Source organism: Dendrobates tinctorius, unplaced genomic scaffold (genome assembly GCF_039654945.1).
Source record: "Dendrobates tinctorius isolate UK_male_01 unplaced genomic scaffold, ASM3965494v1 ptg000040l, whole genome shotgun sequence".
Classification (NCBI taxonomy): domain Eukaryota; kingdom Metazoa; phylum Chordata; class Amphibia; order Anura; family Dendrobatidae; genus Dendrobates; species Dendrobates tinctorius.
The window spans coordinates 35,219,505-35,238,789 of record NW_027361708.1 but is presented as its reverse complement, the minus strand read 5'-3'; the positions used below and the strand labels follow the sequence as shown (position 1 = coordinate 35,238,789).

The 19,285-nt window shown below is 41.6% G+C and overlaps 1 protein-coding gene across 1 annotated transcript in view; it reads right to left on the bottom strand.

The window, feature by feature from the left end:
• Positions 1–19,285, bottom strand: part of CDH23 (cadherin related 23) — a 1,761,581-nt gene that overhangs the window by 153,450 nt on the left and 1,588,846 nt on the right. Inside the window, exon 38 of the mRNA XM_073574902.1 lies at positions 5,493–5,612. Coding sequence (XP_073431003.1) covers positions 5,493–5,612 — 120 coding nt within the window. The remainder of the gene's footprint in view (positions 1–5,492; positions 5,613–19,285) is intronic.

Here is a 19,285-nt window from a genome sequence, read left to right as displayed (position 1 = left end):
ATATTATTTTTCAAGTTGATGATGCTGGTTTTGTTTACTCAGATGTGTTTCGTAAGCCCACTTCAACATATAGTCTTTTACATTTTTCTTATACGTGGTATACCTGTGGGACAATTTCTACGTATGCGGCGCATCTGCTCAAAAGAAGAATTGTTTGAAAAACAGAGTATAGATTTGAGTCGAAGATTTAAAGAAAGAGGATACCCATCTACTTGTATTCAAAAAGGATACTGGCATGCAAAGAGAACGGAACGCCTTGAAACACTCCATAAATGAAGAGTTGAGAACCAGCCTTCAGACAAGGTATGCTATATCCAAACTTTTAATTGCAAATGGCGTGAGATTAACAATATCCTGACGAAACACTGGCAAGTTTTACAATTGGACCCAGTTCTTACACAATATTTTCCTCCCAGGCCGTCCATTACGTATAGAAGATCTAGGAATTTCCGTGATACGCTTGTACACAGCCATTATAAGAAAAAAGAGATTAATGTTTTTGGATCAAGAGGCCCTCAATGGGGTTGCTGTCCATGTGGATCCTGTGTAGCTTGTCCCAACATAGAAAGGTGTTGATTTCTCAAATGCTGATGAGAATAGAATTTTTAAAATATTGCATCATATTACCTGTACTACCACTGCAGTGATTTACTGTGCGAGCTGTCCATGTAATTTGAAATATGTGGGTTTGACGTCTAGAGAGTTTAGACACAGGGTTAGGGAACATGTTCTGGACATCAGAGAAGCACAAAACATTTTGGATTTGGATTCCTTAAAACACTGCCCAGGCACTTCAAACTTTTCCATCAATGTAATGAATCATTACTGAATGTTCGAGGAATTGATCATGTGATGTTGAGTGCTAGGGGGGTGACATTAAGAAGTGCCTTGCACAGATAGAATCCAAATGGATTTTCAGATTGGATACTGTTGCACCCAAGGGTCTTAATGAGCAGTTATTTTTTAATGCATTTTTATAATAAATTTTATTAATTTATTCTCTCTCTTTTTGTTCCTTCTTTTTTTTTTTTTGCTTTTAGCTTGAACTCGGTCCTGGGAAACGTTTCTATCCATGATGTATCCATATTTAAAGCACTTTATAAATCATGCAATATATAATGTGTCTTTTTAACAATTGTATATTTATAAATGTATCTATATTTATTGGTATATTTATTTATATGTATTCACTTTCACTCTCACTCGAGCGCACATGTGTTACACTTCACTTTTTTTCACTTATTGATTTGTGTATTTTTTATGCATTTTTTACTTATATATATATTTATATACTTCTATTGTGTAATCACTTTATGTCCATCTATGGATAGATCCTTATTCCATTTTAGTTTATATAGTGCAATATACCTATTATTATTCTATGTTAGTATATATATTGACATTCCTTGCACTTTATTTGTTGCATATGTTGTTTGCCTTTTGTTAGGTGTATGTAATTGTCTTCTGTGCTATTCCCCTTCTGGGTACTTATAGAGCACCATATTGTTGGCGTTTTCAATATTGAGTATATTTCTAGTGAGGCACTATTGGTCATTTTATAGGAGGAGACATTGATTTTCTTTTGTGTGCATTTCTATTTATGTCATCAGTATGTTCCCATTTTTGTTGCCTTGTTTGCGTTCCATCACCGAGCGCATAGTTAATGACGCGCCATATGATGCTGCAGGGGAGGAGATCTACATTACGTGTCCTCTATTCTAGAGCGTTCCGCCCCCGACCGCGTCATTTCCGTTTCCGGTTTTGCGATGGAGACCTGCGATTATGTATGTTTCCCCGCGCTTCCGGTCCCTATGATGGCGGCGGTGGCGTGCGCTCCAGTCTGGAACGCATTAAGACATCCTGCCATTCCCTGTGTTTGTTTTTATTATGCTCTCCATGTGCTTCCGGTTTCTGCAGTAGTGGTGGCGTGCGCTGAAGTCCTGAACATAAATGATTCTCTTTATTTTACTTATGTTCGATACACATAGTATTAATAAGGGTGTCATTCATTTATTTTGGGGTTTGATGGCGATTATTTACACTGGATTTATTTATCACTCATTACTTAGGAACTAACGTTTCCATTGGATGGGGTGACATATAAATACTTCCCCCTTTTCATTTACACCTCACTCCTTGAAAAAGCCACGGTAGGCGAAAGGAGGGAGCCTTAGACACACTGTTCCATCTATTACGGGTATCTATGATTTGGTATTTTTATGCACCTTATAATTGATTATATTTCAAGTCTTTTTACACTATGCACTTTATTATTGCTATTATATTCATATGAGTACTCTATTATCATGGCCAATGTGTTTAATATGTATCTATCTCCTTGTGATATTAATTTATGGTAATTTATTATGTCCATTTGTTCTGTTATCCCCTTTTGTGTTATTCAATAAATTTATTTGAGTCTTTATCACTCTGGACTCTATTTTGGTATATTCATTTTTTTGAGAAGGTTTCTATGTCTATAATGAATATCCATTTATGCTTTAGAGAATATAAGTGATTCTTCACTGAGCTGTGTGTTTATATGGTTTACATACAGTAAACCATTTCATTTCATTTAGTTTTATATATGTCTTTGACTAATAATTAGATTAGTGTATGTGTGTAAATTTTCGGACATGTAGGTGTTAAATTAACAGGTTAATTCTTTGAAAAAAATTGCGTGGGGTCCGGCAGTAATTTCTCCTACAGAGAGGGAAAGCCAGTGACTGAGGGCAGATATTAATAGCCTAGAGAGGGACCATTGTTTTTGCCCCCCCCGCTAAAAAAATCTGCCCCCAGCCACCCCAGAAAAGGCGCATCTATAAGATGCGCCTTTTCTGGCACTTAGCCTCTCTATTCCCATTGCCTTTAGCGGTGGCTCATGGGTTAATAATAATGGGTTAATGTCACCTTGCTATTGAAAGGTGACATTAAGCCGGGTTAATAATGTAGAGGTGTCAGTAAGACACCACTCCATTATTAATCCTATAGTCGTAAAGGGTTAAAAAAGACACACATTTAAAAAGTCTTTTAATTAATATATGTATTCTGTGTGTATATATCTATTCTTTCTATTCTTTATTAAACATGTCAGTGTGATTTTACTGTATTGCAAAATGAATTGCTGGCTTTTGTTAAAGGACACCGGTGCATATTTCTCGCAAGTCAGTCTGGTCCATGTGTGATCCGTAGTTTTCTCACCCTCATAGACTTTTATTGGTGTATTACGGGCGTAATAAGCTGTCAATCACAGTATGCTGCAATTTTCTCAGCCCGTATAATACAGCTGAGAAAAAAAATCTGCTGATGCGAGCTGCCCAAAGATTAAGATTGGTCCGAGTGCAATGCATTGTTTTTGTGCATAGCACTCGTCCGTATTTCTCGCTAGTGTGACTCCGACCTTATACTGCTCTTATCTATAATTTGTCTACGGTGAGGTGTGGCAGTAGGAATAGCGCGACAGGCATCTAATCAGGGAATATTGCCTTAGAAATTCTAAGTCTTGCTGCTATTTTTTCTCATGCACTCATTGACACATTCATGCTTTTTTACAGTGTTCTGTACTCAGAAATTCATTAAATCAGGCAAAAATTAAATGAATTAATGTATCCATTCACAGTTTATCTATACAGCATCTGTCTGTAAGAGGTAGTGGTGGGAGACTTTACACTACTGGAGCTGGAATTACCATTTCTGAACTCTCCAGTGCTTTGTTTCCATCTATTTCTGGGTGCTTCTTGAAATATGTCTGGGGTCATTGCCCTGCTAGAAAACCCATGACCCATGGCTACGATGCAAACCCAGCTTTCTAACCCCGGGAACTACATTGCAACTCAAAATCCTTTGGGAATCATCACATTTCAAGGCACCCAGAGGCAGCAAAACAACCCAAAATATCTTTAACCTCCGCCATATTTGACTGTAACTACTGTGTCCTTTTATTTGTAGGCCTCATTCCATTTACATTAAACAGTAGAATTATCTGCTTTACCAAAAATTCTATCTTGGTCTCATCTGTCCACATGGCACCTGCTGGCCGTCTAACAATAGAAAGGGCTGCCTGATTACCCTCTACAAATAGTGATGGCTGGTCGATGCCCTGAAAAAAGTTTGTGTCTTTCAATGTGTCTGATCATGTCTCACACACCCCATTGCCAGATAAGGTTTAAAATACTAAAATTACATTTCCTGTTGAATCTTTTTATTTACCATTGAAGGCAATGCAAACGTGCAAAAACTAAGCAAAAACTAAGCAAAAACTAAGCAAAAACACCATGTGTGAACATAACCCAAGGTGTGGAGGAGCATTTTTTTTCTATTATTTATTTTGCCTTATATACAAGTCATTATCCTGCAAAAATACTTGTTAACATTTTTTTCCAGTGAAATCCATTTTAAGTGTGGTTTTGTATGTTTTATTGTCAGTCCGCAAAAGTTGCATAATACTCTGATAACATTCTTCTCAGCATCGACCTGGGATTCAAAGATGCTTTTGAGGTCTTCCCCATGATTTTCCCATGCCATTTCAGCGCTGTTTACATAGTTTTCAACAATATTTAGACACCCTCCAGGCCACCGCAAAAATGTTCAAGATTCCCATTGACTTCCATTATAGTCGTTACTCGAGTTGAGCACCCAGCCATTACGATTTGCTTGACTCAAGTAACGAGTAACCCGAGCATTTTAGTGCTCGCTCATCACTAATATATGTAAATATATATATATATTTTGTCTACAATACAAAGAAAATGTGTCATCTTTAACTTTAGGCCTTTTAGAGATAATTTAATTTTCAACTTTCTTAAATGTTCACAATAACTAATTTTGACCAGGAGTGCCCAAACTTTTACATGCCACTGTAATGTATGTAAACACCTTTATTCTAGTTATGCATATATTATCTAGCATGTGAAAATATTTTTTCAGATAGGTCCTCAGGATACCACCAACTTCCTGTTTTCTTCAGTCTTCATTTTGAGAAACATGTAAAAGAAAATTATTTTTCCAAAGCTTATAAACATTTGAGTTTATTGTGGCTGGTGTTTCCCTGCTAGTCTACAAGTTTTCTCTTCCAGCAAGGATAAGATGTCAGGTAATCATTGCATACAATTACAGCCGAACATATTCCATCTCAGCCGGAAAGAACAGATTACTAACCCTCTCTTCTGACTTAGACAGAACATGACAACATAGATAATTATTTTCTTATTGGATGCAGGGGTCACCTGATGCCTTCCCTACTGGAAGAGATAGCCAGGAGACCGGTGAGGGATACACAGGAGCAAAGGGTATCTGGTAGGCGAGTATGTTTTTCTTTTATTCTGGCACCGCCAAGGCTCATTTACAAAATGATAATTAGTCCTGACCAAGTTGGAAATCTCAGATTTGCTGTCACTCCATTGAAGATTCCATTAACAGAATGTAGATACTGCTTAAGGCAGTTGCTTGTACAGAGATGAAAACAAAGGTTAGTAGGATGCACCAATACATACTGTAGTGGTTGAAGTCAGGCGACGTAGCAAAATTGGACATCTGTCTGTGGCAGTTACAATCAATGTATATCTTCCCAGGCACACTTCATAATCCAGCTCCTTAACTGCTCGGATCAGACCCTACAAATAATGTAATGATATTTTATATGGCAGCAAATTCCATTGTTTATGCATCCATTGTACATAAAAGTCACTGTAAAACCACAACCATAGTGTATGTAATACAAATTTGAAACCTCCCCCACTGACTACAAAAGTTTGGAAATACCCCATCTTTTCTATATTGGCGCCATGTCACTCTAGATAAGTAGATTTTTCAGCAAGGGTTGGTGACACATTTGTCTTTCCTTGGTCTCCTCAAGATTTCACACACTATACATGACTTGAGTGACTGGCGGATGCAAACAGAAAAGGGCTCCTATGAGGAACAATATATGGGTCCTTTGTAGTCCAATAGTTCATCAAAATACACAATTCCACCTGTTTTGGAGGCAAAAATGGGCCCCCTTACCTCTCAGGCCCTGTGCTTCTTTACAGGATGCCCCAATGATATGTCCACCACTTACTCAAACTTCTTAATGTGATACAGTCTTTGTCAATATTATTGGAAGTCTGAATATTAAGTACAAAATTTTCAACCTTCAGAGGAAATGTTCTATTATGTTTATAGATGACAAAATGAAGCCTATATATATAAAAGTACATCCTAGCTACAGTGAAACATAATGGAGGATCCATAATGTTGTGGCCTGTTTTGCTGCCTTTGGGATAGAAGAGCTTAGATGTATCAATTATGGGAACACTGATATTAAAGGATTAAGACTGAGAGCATTTTATAGCAAAATAAGCTCCCAAATATAAGAAAACTAGGTTTGATTAGTAGAAAATGGATTCTGTGCAAAATAATGACATCTAAAATTACACAAGCTTAGTTAAAGGGAATCTGTCACCAGGAAAATGAAATCCAGTCTGCAAGCATCATAATATAAAGCAGGGGGAACTGTCAGGGATATAATTTGTGCAATATGTATGGCCAAACAGGGACCCAAGAGGTTAGGGGGCCATTTATACCTCCAAAGCAATTGCAGTTTTGCATTTTTAGGAGCTCTTGGGCAGCAAAGTGCCCTTACACACGTGGTCAAATTGTTGGTACCCCTTGTTTATTGACAGAAAAACCCACAATGGTCACAGAAATAACCTGAATCTGACAGAAGCAATATTAAATTAAAAATCAAAGACATTGCTTTTCAAATATGCTTCCACAGAATTTAAAAAAATATAAAACTCATGAAATAGGCCTGGACAGAAATGATGGTACCCCTGAAAATGTGACAAAAGGAATATGTTAAATCAAGGTGTGTACACTATTTAGCATCACATGGTGTCTACAATCTTGGAATCATTGAGTGGGCCTGTATAGAGGGCTACAGATACTCACTGTGCTGTTTGGTGACATGGTGTGTATCATCCTCAACATGGACCAAAGGAACCAAAGGAAAGAGTTGTCTCAGGAGATTAGAAGGAAAGTTATAGAAAAACAAGTTAAAGGTGAAAGTTATAAGACCAACTCCAAGCAGCTTGATGTTCCTGTGACTACAGTTGCACATATTATTCAGAAATTTATGCTCCATGGGACTGTAGCCAACCTCCCTGGACATGGCCGCAGGAGGAAAATTGATGACAAATCAAAGAGACGGATAGTACGAATGGTAACAAAAGAGCCCAGAAAAACTTCTAAACAGATTAAAGGTGAACTTCAAGCTCAAGGAACATCAGTGTCAGATCGCACCATCCATCGTTGTATGTGCCAAAGTGGACTTCATGGGAGACTACCAAGGAGGACACCATTGTTGGAAAAAAATCATAAAAAAGCCAGATTGGAATTTGCCAAACTACATGTTTACAAGCTGCAATGCTTCTGAGAGAATGTCCTATGGACTTATGAGGCAAAAATGAAACTTTTTGACAAGTCACATGAGCTTTATGTTCACAGATGGAAAAATGAAGCATATAAAGAAAAGAACACTGCCCCTACTGTGAAACATGGTGGAGGCTCTGTTATGTTCTGGGGCTGTTTTGCTGCATCTGGCACAGGGTGTTTAAAATCTGTGCAGGGTACAATGAAATTTCAAGACTATAAAGGGATTTTAGAGAGAAATGTGCTGCCAAGTGTCAGAAAGCTTGGTCTCAGTCGCAAGTCATGGGTCTTGCAACAGGATAATGACCCAAAACACACAGCTAAAAGCACCCAAGAATGGCTAAGAGGAAAACATTGAACTATTCTGAAGTGGCCTTCTATGAACCCTGACCTAAATCCTATTGAGCATCTTTAGAAAGAGCTCAAACATGCCGTCTGGAAAAGGCAACCTTCAAACATGAGACAACTGGAGCAGTTTGCTCTTGAGGAGTGGGCCAAAATATTTGTTGAAAGGTGCAGAAATCTCATTGACAGTTACAGGAATCATTTGATTGCAGTGATTGCATCAAAAAGTTGTGCAACAATATATTAAGTTAATGGTACCATCATTTCTGTCCAGGTCTATTTCATGAGTTTTATTTTTTTTTTTTATTCTGTGGAAGCATGGTTAAAAAGCAATGTCTGACTTTCATTTGTTCATTTTCATAGATTTTTGATTTATTATTACTTTTGTCAGGTTCAAGATATTTCTGTCACCATTATGGGTTTTTCCATCATTAAACGAGGGGAACCAACAATTTTGACCATGTGTGTATATTGTTCTTGCATAAGGGGCCCTTTTTGTCTATGTTCGCCAGTGAGCTAAGCAGATTGATATATAGTATTGTGACAAAAGATTTGCTATAACTTGTGTTTTATTCATTTAAACCTCTGTTCTTTCTGAGATTTTTGGTCTGGTGGGAGGTCCTATCAGTGACTGACAGCAATCTCTGTATGCAGTATTAACCCCTTACTGGCATTGGACCCAATAGTGCGTTCAATGGCAGTACCCCCGCTTTAATGAGGGTTCCAGAGGTGAGTCCACATCAAAGCCAGGACATGTCAGCTGTTTTCAACAGCTGACATGTGCCTGCAATAGGCGCAGGTGGGATCGCAATCCACCCATGCCTATTAACTAGCTAAATCCAGCTGTCAAATGCTGACAGAGGGATTTAACCAGCACGTCCGGCTGCCGGGCTGGAAATACACATATCGCCAACCCCCGTCGGGGGTTAGCAATGTGTTGCCATAAAAATGTGAGGTCTCCTAGACACCTCTATAGTTGTTGATGAGGCATTGCTATGAGCGCCACCCAGTGGTCGGCGCTCATAACAATGCTGTAATTCTGCTACATATAGGCGATCTGCTCCTTGCCTATATGTAGCAGAGCCGATCAAGTTGTGGATGCTTGTAGCCTCCCATGGAGGCTATTGAAGCATGTCAAAATTTAAAAAAAAGTTTTAAAAAAATATGAAAAAAATTTAAAAAAAATAAAAGTTTAAATCACCCCTCTTTTGCCCCATTCAAAATAAAACAATAAAAAAAATCACACATACACATATTAGGTATCGCCACATTATGAATCACCTAATCTATCAGTAAAAAAGGGTTAATACCTGATTGCTAAATGACTTAGCAAGAAAAATATTGAAACGTCAGAATTACGTTTTTTGGTCACCACGACATTGCATTAAAATGCAATAACGGGCGATCAAAAGATTGTAACTGCACATAAATGGTATCATTAAAAACATCTGCTCGGCAACCCCAGACAATGAAAAATGGAAATGCTACGGGTATCAGAAAATGGCGCAAATTTTTTTTTTTTTTTGTAAACCAGACTTTTTTCTCACCACTTAGATAAAAAAGTACCTTGACATATTTGGTGTCTACGAACTCGTAATGACCTGAAGAATCATAATAGGAGGTCAGTTTTAGCATTTAGTGAACCTAGCAAAAAAACAAAACAAAAAACAAGTATAGGATTGCACTTTTTTTGCAATTTCACCGCACTTGGAAATTTTCTCCTGTTTTCTAGTGCATGACATGCTAAAACCAATGATGTCGTTCAAAAGTACAACTCGTCCAGCAAAATATAAGCCCTCACATGGCCATATTGATAGAAAAATAAAAAATGTATGGCTCTGGGAAGAAGGGGAGCGAAAAACAAAAACGCAAAACCGAAAAAAGCTCCGGTAATTAAGGGGTTAAAAACATAACTGTCAGTCAGTAATAGGATCGTCCACTAGACCAAAAATCCCAAAAAGAAGAGATGTTTAAATAAAAAAAACAAACACAGGCTATAGCCAATTTTTTTTTTTTAACAAAACTATACATCAATCCACTCAGTTCTTTTTGGTGTATAACATGGTGCCTGCAGATTAGACTACATTTTTATGATGACAGTTTCCTTTTAAGAAGGAAAAATGGACTGTTTTTGACTAGATAGAAATGAGTCCTGACTAGAGATGAATGAACTTGTTCGGAAAACATTCGCCAATCTCAAATTCAGCACGAACGTTGCACATTCGGATTCATGTTCGGATTCGTGAGCTGTTTTCCTAAAAATCGTCAACAGTCGACCAAAGCGTCCCACACACCAGACTGTTGTGAGTTCATTTTCCCCTTCACTACTGAGGCCCGAGGAACTCCCTCTTCTGGTAAAGAAAGGTAGTGAGCCTGATTATCAAACACCTGAGTCTGATGATGATGACTGGCTGAGTGGAGTTACTGACTGGATATAAGGCTGCCGACGCCCTTCTGCCCTGCGGGTGATTTCTCTGTGGGATCCTTGGAGACCAGTCTGAATTCCTGCTCCTCTAAAGCTAAGTTTTTTGCTCTGCCTTTTGCATTTGTGCTTAGACTTTGTTTTGCTTTGTTTTTCTGGATTTCTGCCATTCCCTGCTGGGGTGTGCTGAATTCCTTTAGCTCTGTCTTCTGAAAATACCTGAGTGCTGATTTAGTTTTTGAAGCCTAGCTGCTTCAGGGTCTTTTTCATATCAGCTTGTTGGCTTATGTCTTTGATAGGGTTTTGGCAGATTGCAGACAGCAACCTTCCTTTCCTGTTCTGTTTAGCTAGCTTGGTCCCCATCGTTTGCTCAGCCTATCTTTCTATCTGTGTGAGTGTTTTTTCATCTTGCTTCACCGTCATTATATGTTGGGGACTGCCTTTTACTTTGGGGTCTGCTCTGGGGCAGTTTAGATTTCCTTTTCTGTCTTTAGGCTATTTAGCGCTTCGGCTGTGATCGAGGGGTCTAGGGCATCGTAGGATCCCCCCACGGCTACTGCTAGTTGTGTTGATAGGTTCACGGGTCTGCAATCTGATAGTTGCCAACTTCTCTGGTTTTCTGGACGTAGCTTCTATTTTTGTGTCTGCCTCCTATGGTGACTCAATCATAACAGAATCACCCGCCATACCGCAGATTCTAGGGTACTCAATAGCAGGAAAGAATTGTAAAAAAAAAAGTGTGTATATTTTTTCCTCTATATCTCTGAGGCCGTAGGGGGAATTTTTTTTCTCTCAATGGAGATAAAGCAATTGTCTGATCGTGTGGAGCAGCTCGCTGCGGAAGTGCGGGGAATTTCTGCCTACCTTGCTCATTCACATGCTGCTGAACCAAAGATTCCTACACCTGATGTATTTTTTGGGGATCGGTCTAAATTTTTGAATTTCAAAAATAATTTTAAATTATTTTTTGCCTTGAAGCCTAACTCGTCAGGGAGCTCCGCGCAGCAGGTTAAAATTGTCATCTCTTTGTTGCGTGGCGATCCCCAGGATTGGGCGTTTTCTTTGAAACCAGATGATCCTATTCTGACTAATGTGAACGCATTTTTTCAGGCCTTGGGGTTGTTTTATGACGAACCTAATGCCATTGATCAGGCTGAAAAGACCCTGCTGGTATTGAACCAGGGTCGTGATTCTGCAGAATTGTACTGTCAAAAATTCCGAAAGTGGGCAGTACTTACTACCTGGAATGATAATGCCTTGGCTGCTCTCTTTCAGAAGGGATTGTCAGAAGCCGTAAAAGATACTATGGTGGGATTTCCTGTTCCCTCTGGTCTTGACGATTCTATGTCATTAACCATTCAGGTTGATCGGCGTTTGCGCGAACGCAAAGCTGCACGAGAGGTGTTGCCACCTGTTGAACAAATGTCTGAACCTATGCAATGTGATAGAGTTTTTTCCAGAGAGCAGCGTCAGGAGTTCAGAAGGCGTAATAAGTTGTGTTTTTTCTGTGGAGATGCCTCGCATATTATTTCTGTCTGTCCTAAACGAGAGAAACGCTTTGCAGACACGTTTTCTGTTGGTGGTGTTCAACCTAAGTTTCTTCTGGCTATTACTCTGATCTGCTCCCTGTCCACATTTTCCGCCAAGGCTTTTGTGGATTCGGGAGCAGCCCTAAACCTAATGGACTTGGATTTTGCTAAACGTTGTGGATTTTCGATGACACCTCTGCAGACGCCTATCCCTTTGAGGGGGATTGATGCTACTCCTTTGGCTAAAAATAAACCTCAGTTTTGGACCCAGGTGGTAATGCGGGTCGCCCCAGACCATCAAGAAAATTGCAGATTTTTGGTGTTGCATAATCTGCATGATACTATTGTTCTGGGATTTCCCTGGTTACAAATTCATAATCCAGTTTTGGATTGGAAATCTGTGTCTGTGGTGAGTTGGGGTTGTCGGTGTGCCTTTAGTGAGGCTCCGGTGTTTTCCACCTCTCCTCAGTCGCATGATGTTCCTGATTATTTGGCGGACTTTTATGATGTATTTAGTGAGAATGAGTCTGCATCTCTGCCTCCTCATAGGAGTTATGACTGTGCAATTGAACTGAGCCCGGGGTGTAAATTTCCCAAGGGTCGACTCTTCAATCTATCTGTACCCGAGCACGAGGCTATGCGATCCTATATTAAGGAGGCATTGGAGAAGGGTCATATTAGACCATCCTCGTCACCCTTAGGTGCCGTTTTTTTTTTGTAGCCAAGAAGGATGGATCATTAAGACCTTGTATTGATTATCGTGCCCTCAACAAAATTACTGTTAAATATCAGTATCCGTTACCCCTGATTTCTGATCTATTCTCCAGAGTAAAAGGTGCTTGCTGGTTTACCAAGCTTGACCTCAGGGGGGCGTATAATCTTATTCGCATTAAGCATGGGGATGAATGGAAGACGGCGTTTAATACTCCGGAGGGACATTTTGAGTACCTGGTGATGCCTTTTGGGCTCACTAATGCCCCTTCTGTCTTCCAGTGCTTCATGAACGATATTTTCCGAGATTTTGTCGATAAATTTTTGATTATCTATCTGGATGATATTTTGATCTTCTCCAAGGATTAGGATTCTCATGTGGAACATATTCGGACTGTGTTCCGGATCTTGAGGGAGAATTCCCTGTATGTCAAAGGATCTAAATGCCTTTTTGGAGTACAGAGGATTTCTTTTTTGGGATTTATTTTGTCCCTGTCAACTATCGAAATGGACCCGGCAAAGGTACAGGCCATTTACGATTGGGTTCAGCCCACTTCTTTGAAGGCCCTCCAGAAGTTTTTGGGTTTTGCTAATTTTTATCGGAAATTTATAGCAAAATTTTCTAGTATTGCCAAGCCATTGACTGATTTGACTAAGAAGGGTGCTGATGTGTTAAATTGGTCTCCAGAGGCTGTTTCTTCCTTTCAGGAGCTGAAGCGAAGATTCACCTCCACCCCAGTTTTGCGGCAACCTGATGTCTCACTTCCGTTCCAGGTAGAGGTGGATGCTTCTGAGATTGGTGCAGGAGCTGTTTTGTCCCAAAAGGATCCTGTAACATCTAAAATGAATCCCTGTGCTTTCTTTTCCTGAAAGTTCTCTCCATCTGAACGTAACTATGATGTGGGGAATCGGGAACTGTTGGCCATGAAATGGGCATTTGAGGAGTGGAGACATTGGTTGGAGGGAGCTAAGCATCAAGTCGTGGTCCTCACTGACCACAAGAATTTGATTTACCTAGAGTCGGCTAAGCGCTTGAACCCTAGACAGGCTAGGTGGGCCTTGTTTTTTACACGTTTTGATTTTGTGGTTTCTTTTCTTCCTGGAACTAAGAATGTCAAGGCAGACGCCCTCTCTAGGAGCTTCTTTGCTGATTCTCCTGTGGTGACCAAGCCTGCTACCATCTTAGGCGAAGGGGTAGTTCTTTCTGCCATCTCACCCAATTTGAGACGTGCTCTGGAAGAGTTCCAGGAGGACAAACCTGAGCGTTGTCCCAGTGGAAAGTTGTATGTTCCTGACCAGTGGAAGAAGAGAGTGATGTCTGAAGTTCATTGCTCTGCTTTGGCTGGTCATCCAGGTATTTTTGGTACTAGAGATCTGGTGAGTCGGTCTTTTTGGTGGCCCTCCTTGTCTTGTGATGTCAGGAATTTTGTGCAGTCCTGTGGGACGTGCTCCCGGTCTAAATCGTGTTCTCGCTCTAGTGGGTTGTTGATGCCTTTGCCTGTCCCCAAGAGGCCATGGACCCATATTTCAATGGATTTCATCTCTGATATGCCTGTCTCTCAAAGGATGACTGTTATTTGGGTGATTTGTGATAGGTTCTCTAAGATGGTTCATCTTGTACCACTCCCTAAGTTGCCGTCTTCCTCTGAGTTGGTGCCCCTGTTTTTACAACAGGTGGTTCGCTTGCACGGGATTCCTGAGAACATTGTATCTGACAGAGGAGTCCAGTTTGTGTCTAGATTTTGGAGAACTTTCTGTTCCAAGCAGGGAAATCAGTTGTCCTTCTCCTCTGCTTTTCACCCTCAGACCAATGGGCAGACAGAGAGAACAAACCAGACCTTGGAGTCATATTTGAGATGTTTTATTTCTGCTGATCAGGATGATTGGGTTTCAGTTTTGCCCTTGGCCGAATTTGCTTTAAATAATAGAGCTAGTTCTGCCACTTTGATGTCACCTTTTTTTTGTAACTTTGGGTTTCATCCTCGATTTTCTTCAGGGCAGGTGGAGCCCTCTGCCTGCCCAGGTGTTGACACTGTGGTGGAGAGAATGCACCAGATCTGTGACCAAGTGGTGGATAAGTTATCTCTCTCCCAGGAAAAGGCCCAGCGGTTTTCCAACCGACATAGGACCATTGGTCCCCAGTTTAAGGTTGGTGATATAAAAAAATATTGCTATGAAGGTGGCTTCTCCTAAGTTTATGCCTAGATTTATTGGACCTTACAAGATTTGAGATTATTAATCCGGTCTCTTTTCGTTTGGCTCTTCCTGTCACATTTAAAATCCATAATGTGTTCCATAAATCTTTGTTGAAGAGGTTTGATGAACCTGTTGTTCCGGGGGGTGGCACCTCCAGACCCTGTATTGGTTGAAGGTAACATGGAATATGAGGTAGAGAAAGTACTGGATTCCCGTCTGGCTAGACGGAGACTCCAGTATTTGGTTAAGTGGAAGGGTTATGGTCAGGAGGATAATTCCTGGGTCTCTGCCTCTGATATTCATGCCAAAAGATTGGTGCGTGCCTTTCATCGGGCTCACCCTGATCGCCCTGGTGGCGTGGTTGAGGGTTCAGTGACCCCTCCTCAAGGGGGAGGTACTGTTGTGAGTTCATTTTCCCCTTCACTACTGAGGCCCGAGGAACTCCCTCTTCTGGTAAAGAAAGGTAGTGAGCCTGATTATCAAACACCTGAGTCTGATGATGATGACTGGCTGAGTGGAGTTACTGACTGGATATAAGGCTGCCGACGCCCTTCTGCCCTGCGGGTGATTTCTCTGTGGGATCCTTGGAGACCAGTCTGAATTCCTTCTCCTCTAAAGCTAGGTTTTCTGCTCGGCCTTTTGCATTTGTGCTTAGACTTTGTTTTGCTTTGTTTTTCTGGATTTCTGCCATTCCCTGCTGGGGTGTGCTGAATTCCTTTAGCTCTGTCTTCTGAAAATACCTGAGTGCTGATTTAGTTTTTGAAGCCTAGCTGCTTCAGGGTCTTTTTCATATCAGCTTGTTGGCTTATGTCTTTGATAGGGTTTTGGCAGATTGCAGACAGCAACCTTCCTTTCCTGTTCTGTTTAGCTAGCTTGGGCCCCATCGTTTGCTCAGCCTATCTTTCTATCTGTGTGAGTGTTTTTTTTTCATCTTGCTTCACCGTCATTATATGTTGGGGGCTGCCTTTTACTTTGGGGTCTGCTCTGGGGCAGTTTAGATTTCCTTTTCTGTCTTTAGGCTATTTAGCGCTCCAGCTGTGATCGAGGGGTCTAGGACATCGTAGGAACCCCCCACGGCTACTGCTAGTTGTGTTGATAGGTTCAGGGGTCTGCAATCTGATAGTTGCCAACTTCTCTGGTTTTCTGGACGTAGCTTCTATTTTTGTGTCTGCCTCCTACGGTGACTCAATCATAACACAAGACACTGATGACACATAGATGACATCCCTGTGTCATCAGTGTGACATGTACCGGAGACTGGAAATCATCGGTGCTAATCATGCTGTTCCCCAGCGCCAGGTGCTGAAGAAGACAACTCACATCACTGTCACCTGCTTGCACTGCAATCAGCGCTAGCAAAGGACAATGTTGAGAGTTGTATTCAACTGTTAAAAGCGAGAGCTAATGCTGCTCAGTATCTCGCAGTGAACTCCTATGACCTGACTGATGTCACCGCGAGCGTGAGAAAGTTCTCATGCTTGTGGTGCTGTCAGAAAGGTCCTGGAGTTCACAGTAAATGAACTCCGTTCAACTCACTGACATCAGCACGAGAGCCATGGGAAAAATAGTAACTGCACTCGCGCTGACGTCAGTGAGTTGAACTGGGGAAATGGGGAAGAATGTTGTGGTGTATTATTTTAATTCTTTTACAGGAGACATTGGCTACTGTGGACTGGGCGATGACATGAGTATGGTTTAATTTAGATGCATTAAAGGAGTCTGAGACATTCTTTCAATTAAAGGACTTTATTCTGGGTGTGTTTTTTATTCAATATTACTATGGGGTTTACTAGCCTCTGGCCTTGATGTCACCTGACAAAACAAAGGTGACATCAACCCCCAACTGTAAACCCACTTGCCACTGCACCAGGGCAAGTTGGAAGAGTGAGGCTAAGTGCCAGATTTGGAGCATCTTATGGATGTGCCATTTCTGAGGCAACTGAGAGCTGATATTTTGAGTCTGGGAGGAGCCAATATCCATGTCCATTTCCTAGGATTATTAATATCAGCCGCAGCGGTCTGCTTAGTTTTTTCTGGTTATTATTATAGGGGGTGTCCCCTATTTTAATAATAAAGAAAGGCTAAGTATACAGCTATGAGCTGATATTAATAGCTTGGGAACCTTTATGAATATGATCTCTTTCCCAGAATATTAACATCAGCGCCCAGCGGATGGTTTCCCTCAGCTGTTTATGAAAATTACAGGGGACACCACTCATTTTTGTTCATTTATTTTTTTATTTATTAACAAGTACAGTAAAATACACACCCAAGGTAACCTCAGTTTACAGCCTTCAGGGGTTCAAGCAACTGGAAACTTCAGTAACTTTAAAATATCCCTCAAAGTTTCATATGAGGTTTCCGGGCCTAGCAGCTGCCTAGAGACCCAATGGCTCTGAACTCTGAAAGGTTACATGAGTTCAAGCCACTGGGTCTCATGGTAGCTTCAGTGCGGGACTATTGAATGCTGGAGTGCTGAGTGCCAGACTCGCAGCCGTTCATCAGTCTGGCACTAGCACTTGCACAGAAACAGCTGCAATGAACTCAGGTAACTTACTTTTTTTATGACAATTAAAAACATACCGTATATACTCGCATATAAGCTGAGATTTTCAGCACATTTTTTTGGGCTGAAAGTCCCCCTCTCGACTTATACGCGAGTTATACTGTATATGCCAGGGGGTCGACAGGGAAGGGGGAGCGGGGATGTCAGTTCATACTCACCCCCCTAGCTCATCTCTGCAGCCCCCCTGCTTCTCAGGCGCCTTCCTTCAGCGGTCAAGTGGTACCGCTCATTAAAGTCATGAATATGCGCTGTTATGATTGAGTCACCGTAGGAGGCAGACACAAAAATAGAAGCTACGTCCAGAAAACCAGAGAAGTTGGCAACTATCAGATTGCAGACCCCTGAACCTATCAACACAACTAGCAGTAGCCGTGGGGGCTTCCTACGATGCCCTAGACCCCTCGATCACAGCCGGAACTCTAAATAGCCTAAAGACAGAAAAGGAAATCTAAACTGCCCCAGAGCAGACCCCAAAGTAAAAGGCAGCCCCCAACATATGACGGTAAAGCAAGATGAAAAAACACTCACACAGATAGAAAGATAGGCTGAGCAAACGATGGGGCCCAAGCTAGCTAAACAGAACAGGAAAGGAAGGTTGCTGTCTGCAATCTGCCAAAACCCTATCAAAGACATAAGCCAACAAGCTGATATGAAAAAGACCCTGAAGCAGCTAGGCTTCAAAAACTAAATCAGCACTCAGGTATTTTCAGAAGACAGAGCTTAAGGAATTCAGCACTCCCCAGCCGGGAATGGCAGAAATCCAGAAAAACAAAGCAAAACAAAGTCTAAGCACAAATGCAAAAGGCCGAGCAGAAAACCTAGCTTTAGAGGAGAAGGAATTCAGACTGGTCTCCAAGGATCCCACAGAGAAATCACCCGCAGGGCAGAAGGGTGTCGGCAGCCTTATATCCAGTCAGTAACTCCACTCAGCCAGTCATCATCATCAGACTCAGGTGTTTGATAATCAGGCTCACTACCTTTCTTTACCAGAAGAGGGAGTTCCTCGGGCCTCAGTAGTGAAGGGGAAAATGAACTCACAACAATGCGCATATTCATGACTCTAATGAGTGGTACCACGTGACCACTGAAGGAAGGAATAGCTGCCGGAGAAGTGGGGCTGCAGACACGCGCCAGAAGGGGGTAAATATATGCGATATTCACCTGTCCCCGGTCCATCGCTGCGTGCTGCTCTGTCCTCCGTGTCCTCTGTCAGTGATGTTCAGGCAGCAGAGGGCGCGATGATGTTGTCAGTGCACGCCGCGCCCTCTGCCTGAACAGTCAGTGACAGAGGGACCCGGAAGACAGCGGCGCTCAGTGATGGACCGGGGACAGGTGAATATCGCCAGTGCCGGGGTCCTGATCCAGCGGTGACACTGGCACCTGGCCCACATAGCGCACCGGTGTCCCCGCCTGCTCAGGACACCAGCACCAGGCCCCCAGCGATGAGAGGTGAGTATGTAATTTTTAATTTTTTTTATTTGCAGCAGCAGTGGCAGCATATGGGGCCTATTCTATGGAGCATCATATGGGACATGCTATATGGAGCAACATATGGGGCAGCATATGGGGCAAAATCTATGGAGCATCTTATGGGGCTGCATATGGGGCATAACCTATGGAGCATCTTATGGGGGAATAATCTATGGAGCATTTTATGGGGCAGCATATGGGGGCATAATCTATGGAGCATCTTATGGGGCAGTATATGGGGGCATAATCTATGGAGAATTTTGTGAGGCAGCATATGGGGGCATAATCTATGGAGCATCTTATGGGTGCATAATCTATGGAGCAGCATATGGGGCATAATCTATGGAGCATCTTATGGGGCAGCATATGGGGGCATCATCTATAGAGCATCTTACGGGGCTGCATATGGGGCATAATCTATGGAGCATCTTTTGGGGCATAATCTATGGAGCATCTTATGGAGCAGTATATGGGGGCATAATCTATGGAGCATTTTATGGGGCAGCATATTGGGGCATAATCTATGGAGCATCTTATGGGGCTGTATATGGGGGCATAATCTATGGACCATCTTATGGGGCAGCATATGGGGGCATAATCTATGGAGCATCTTATGGGGGCATAATCTATGAAGCA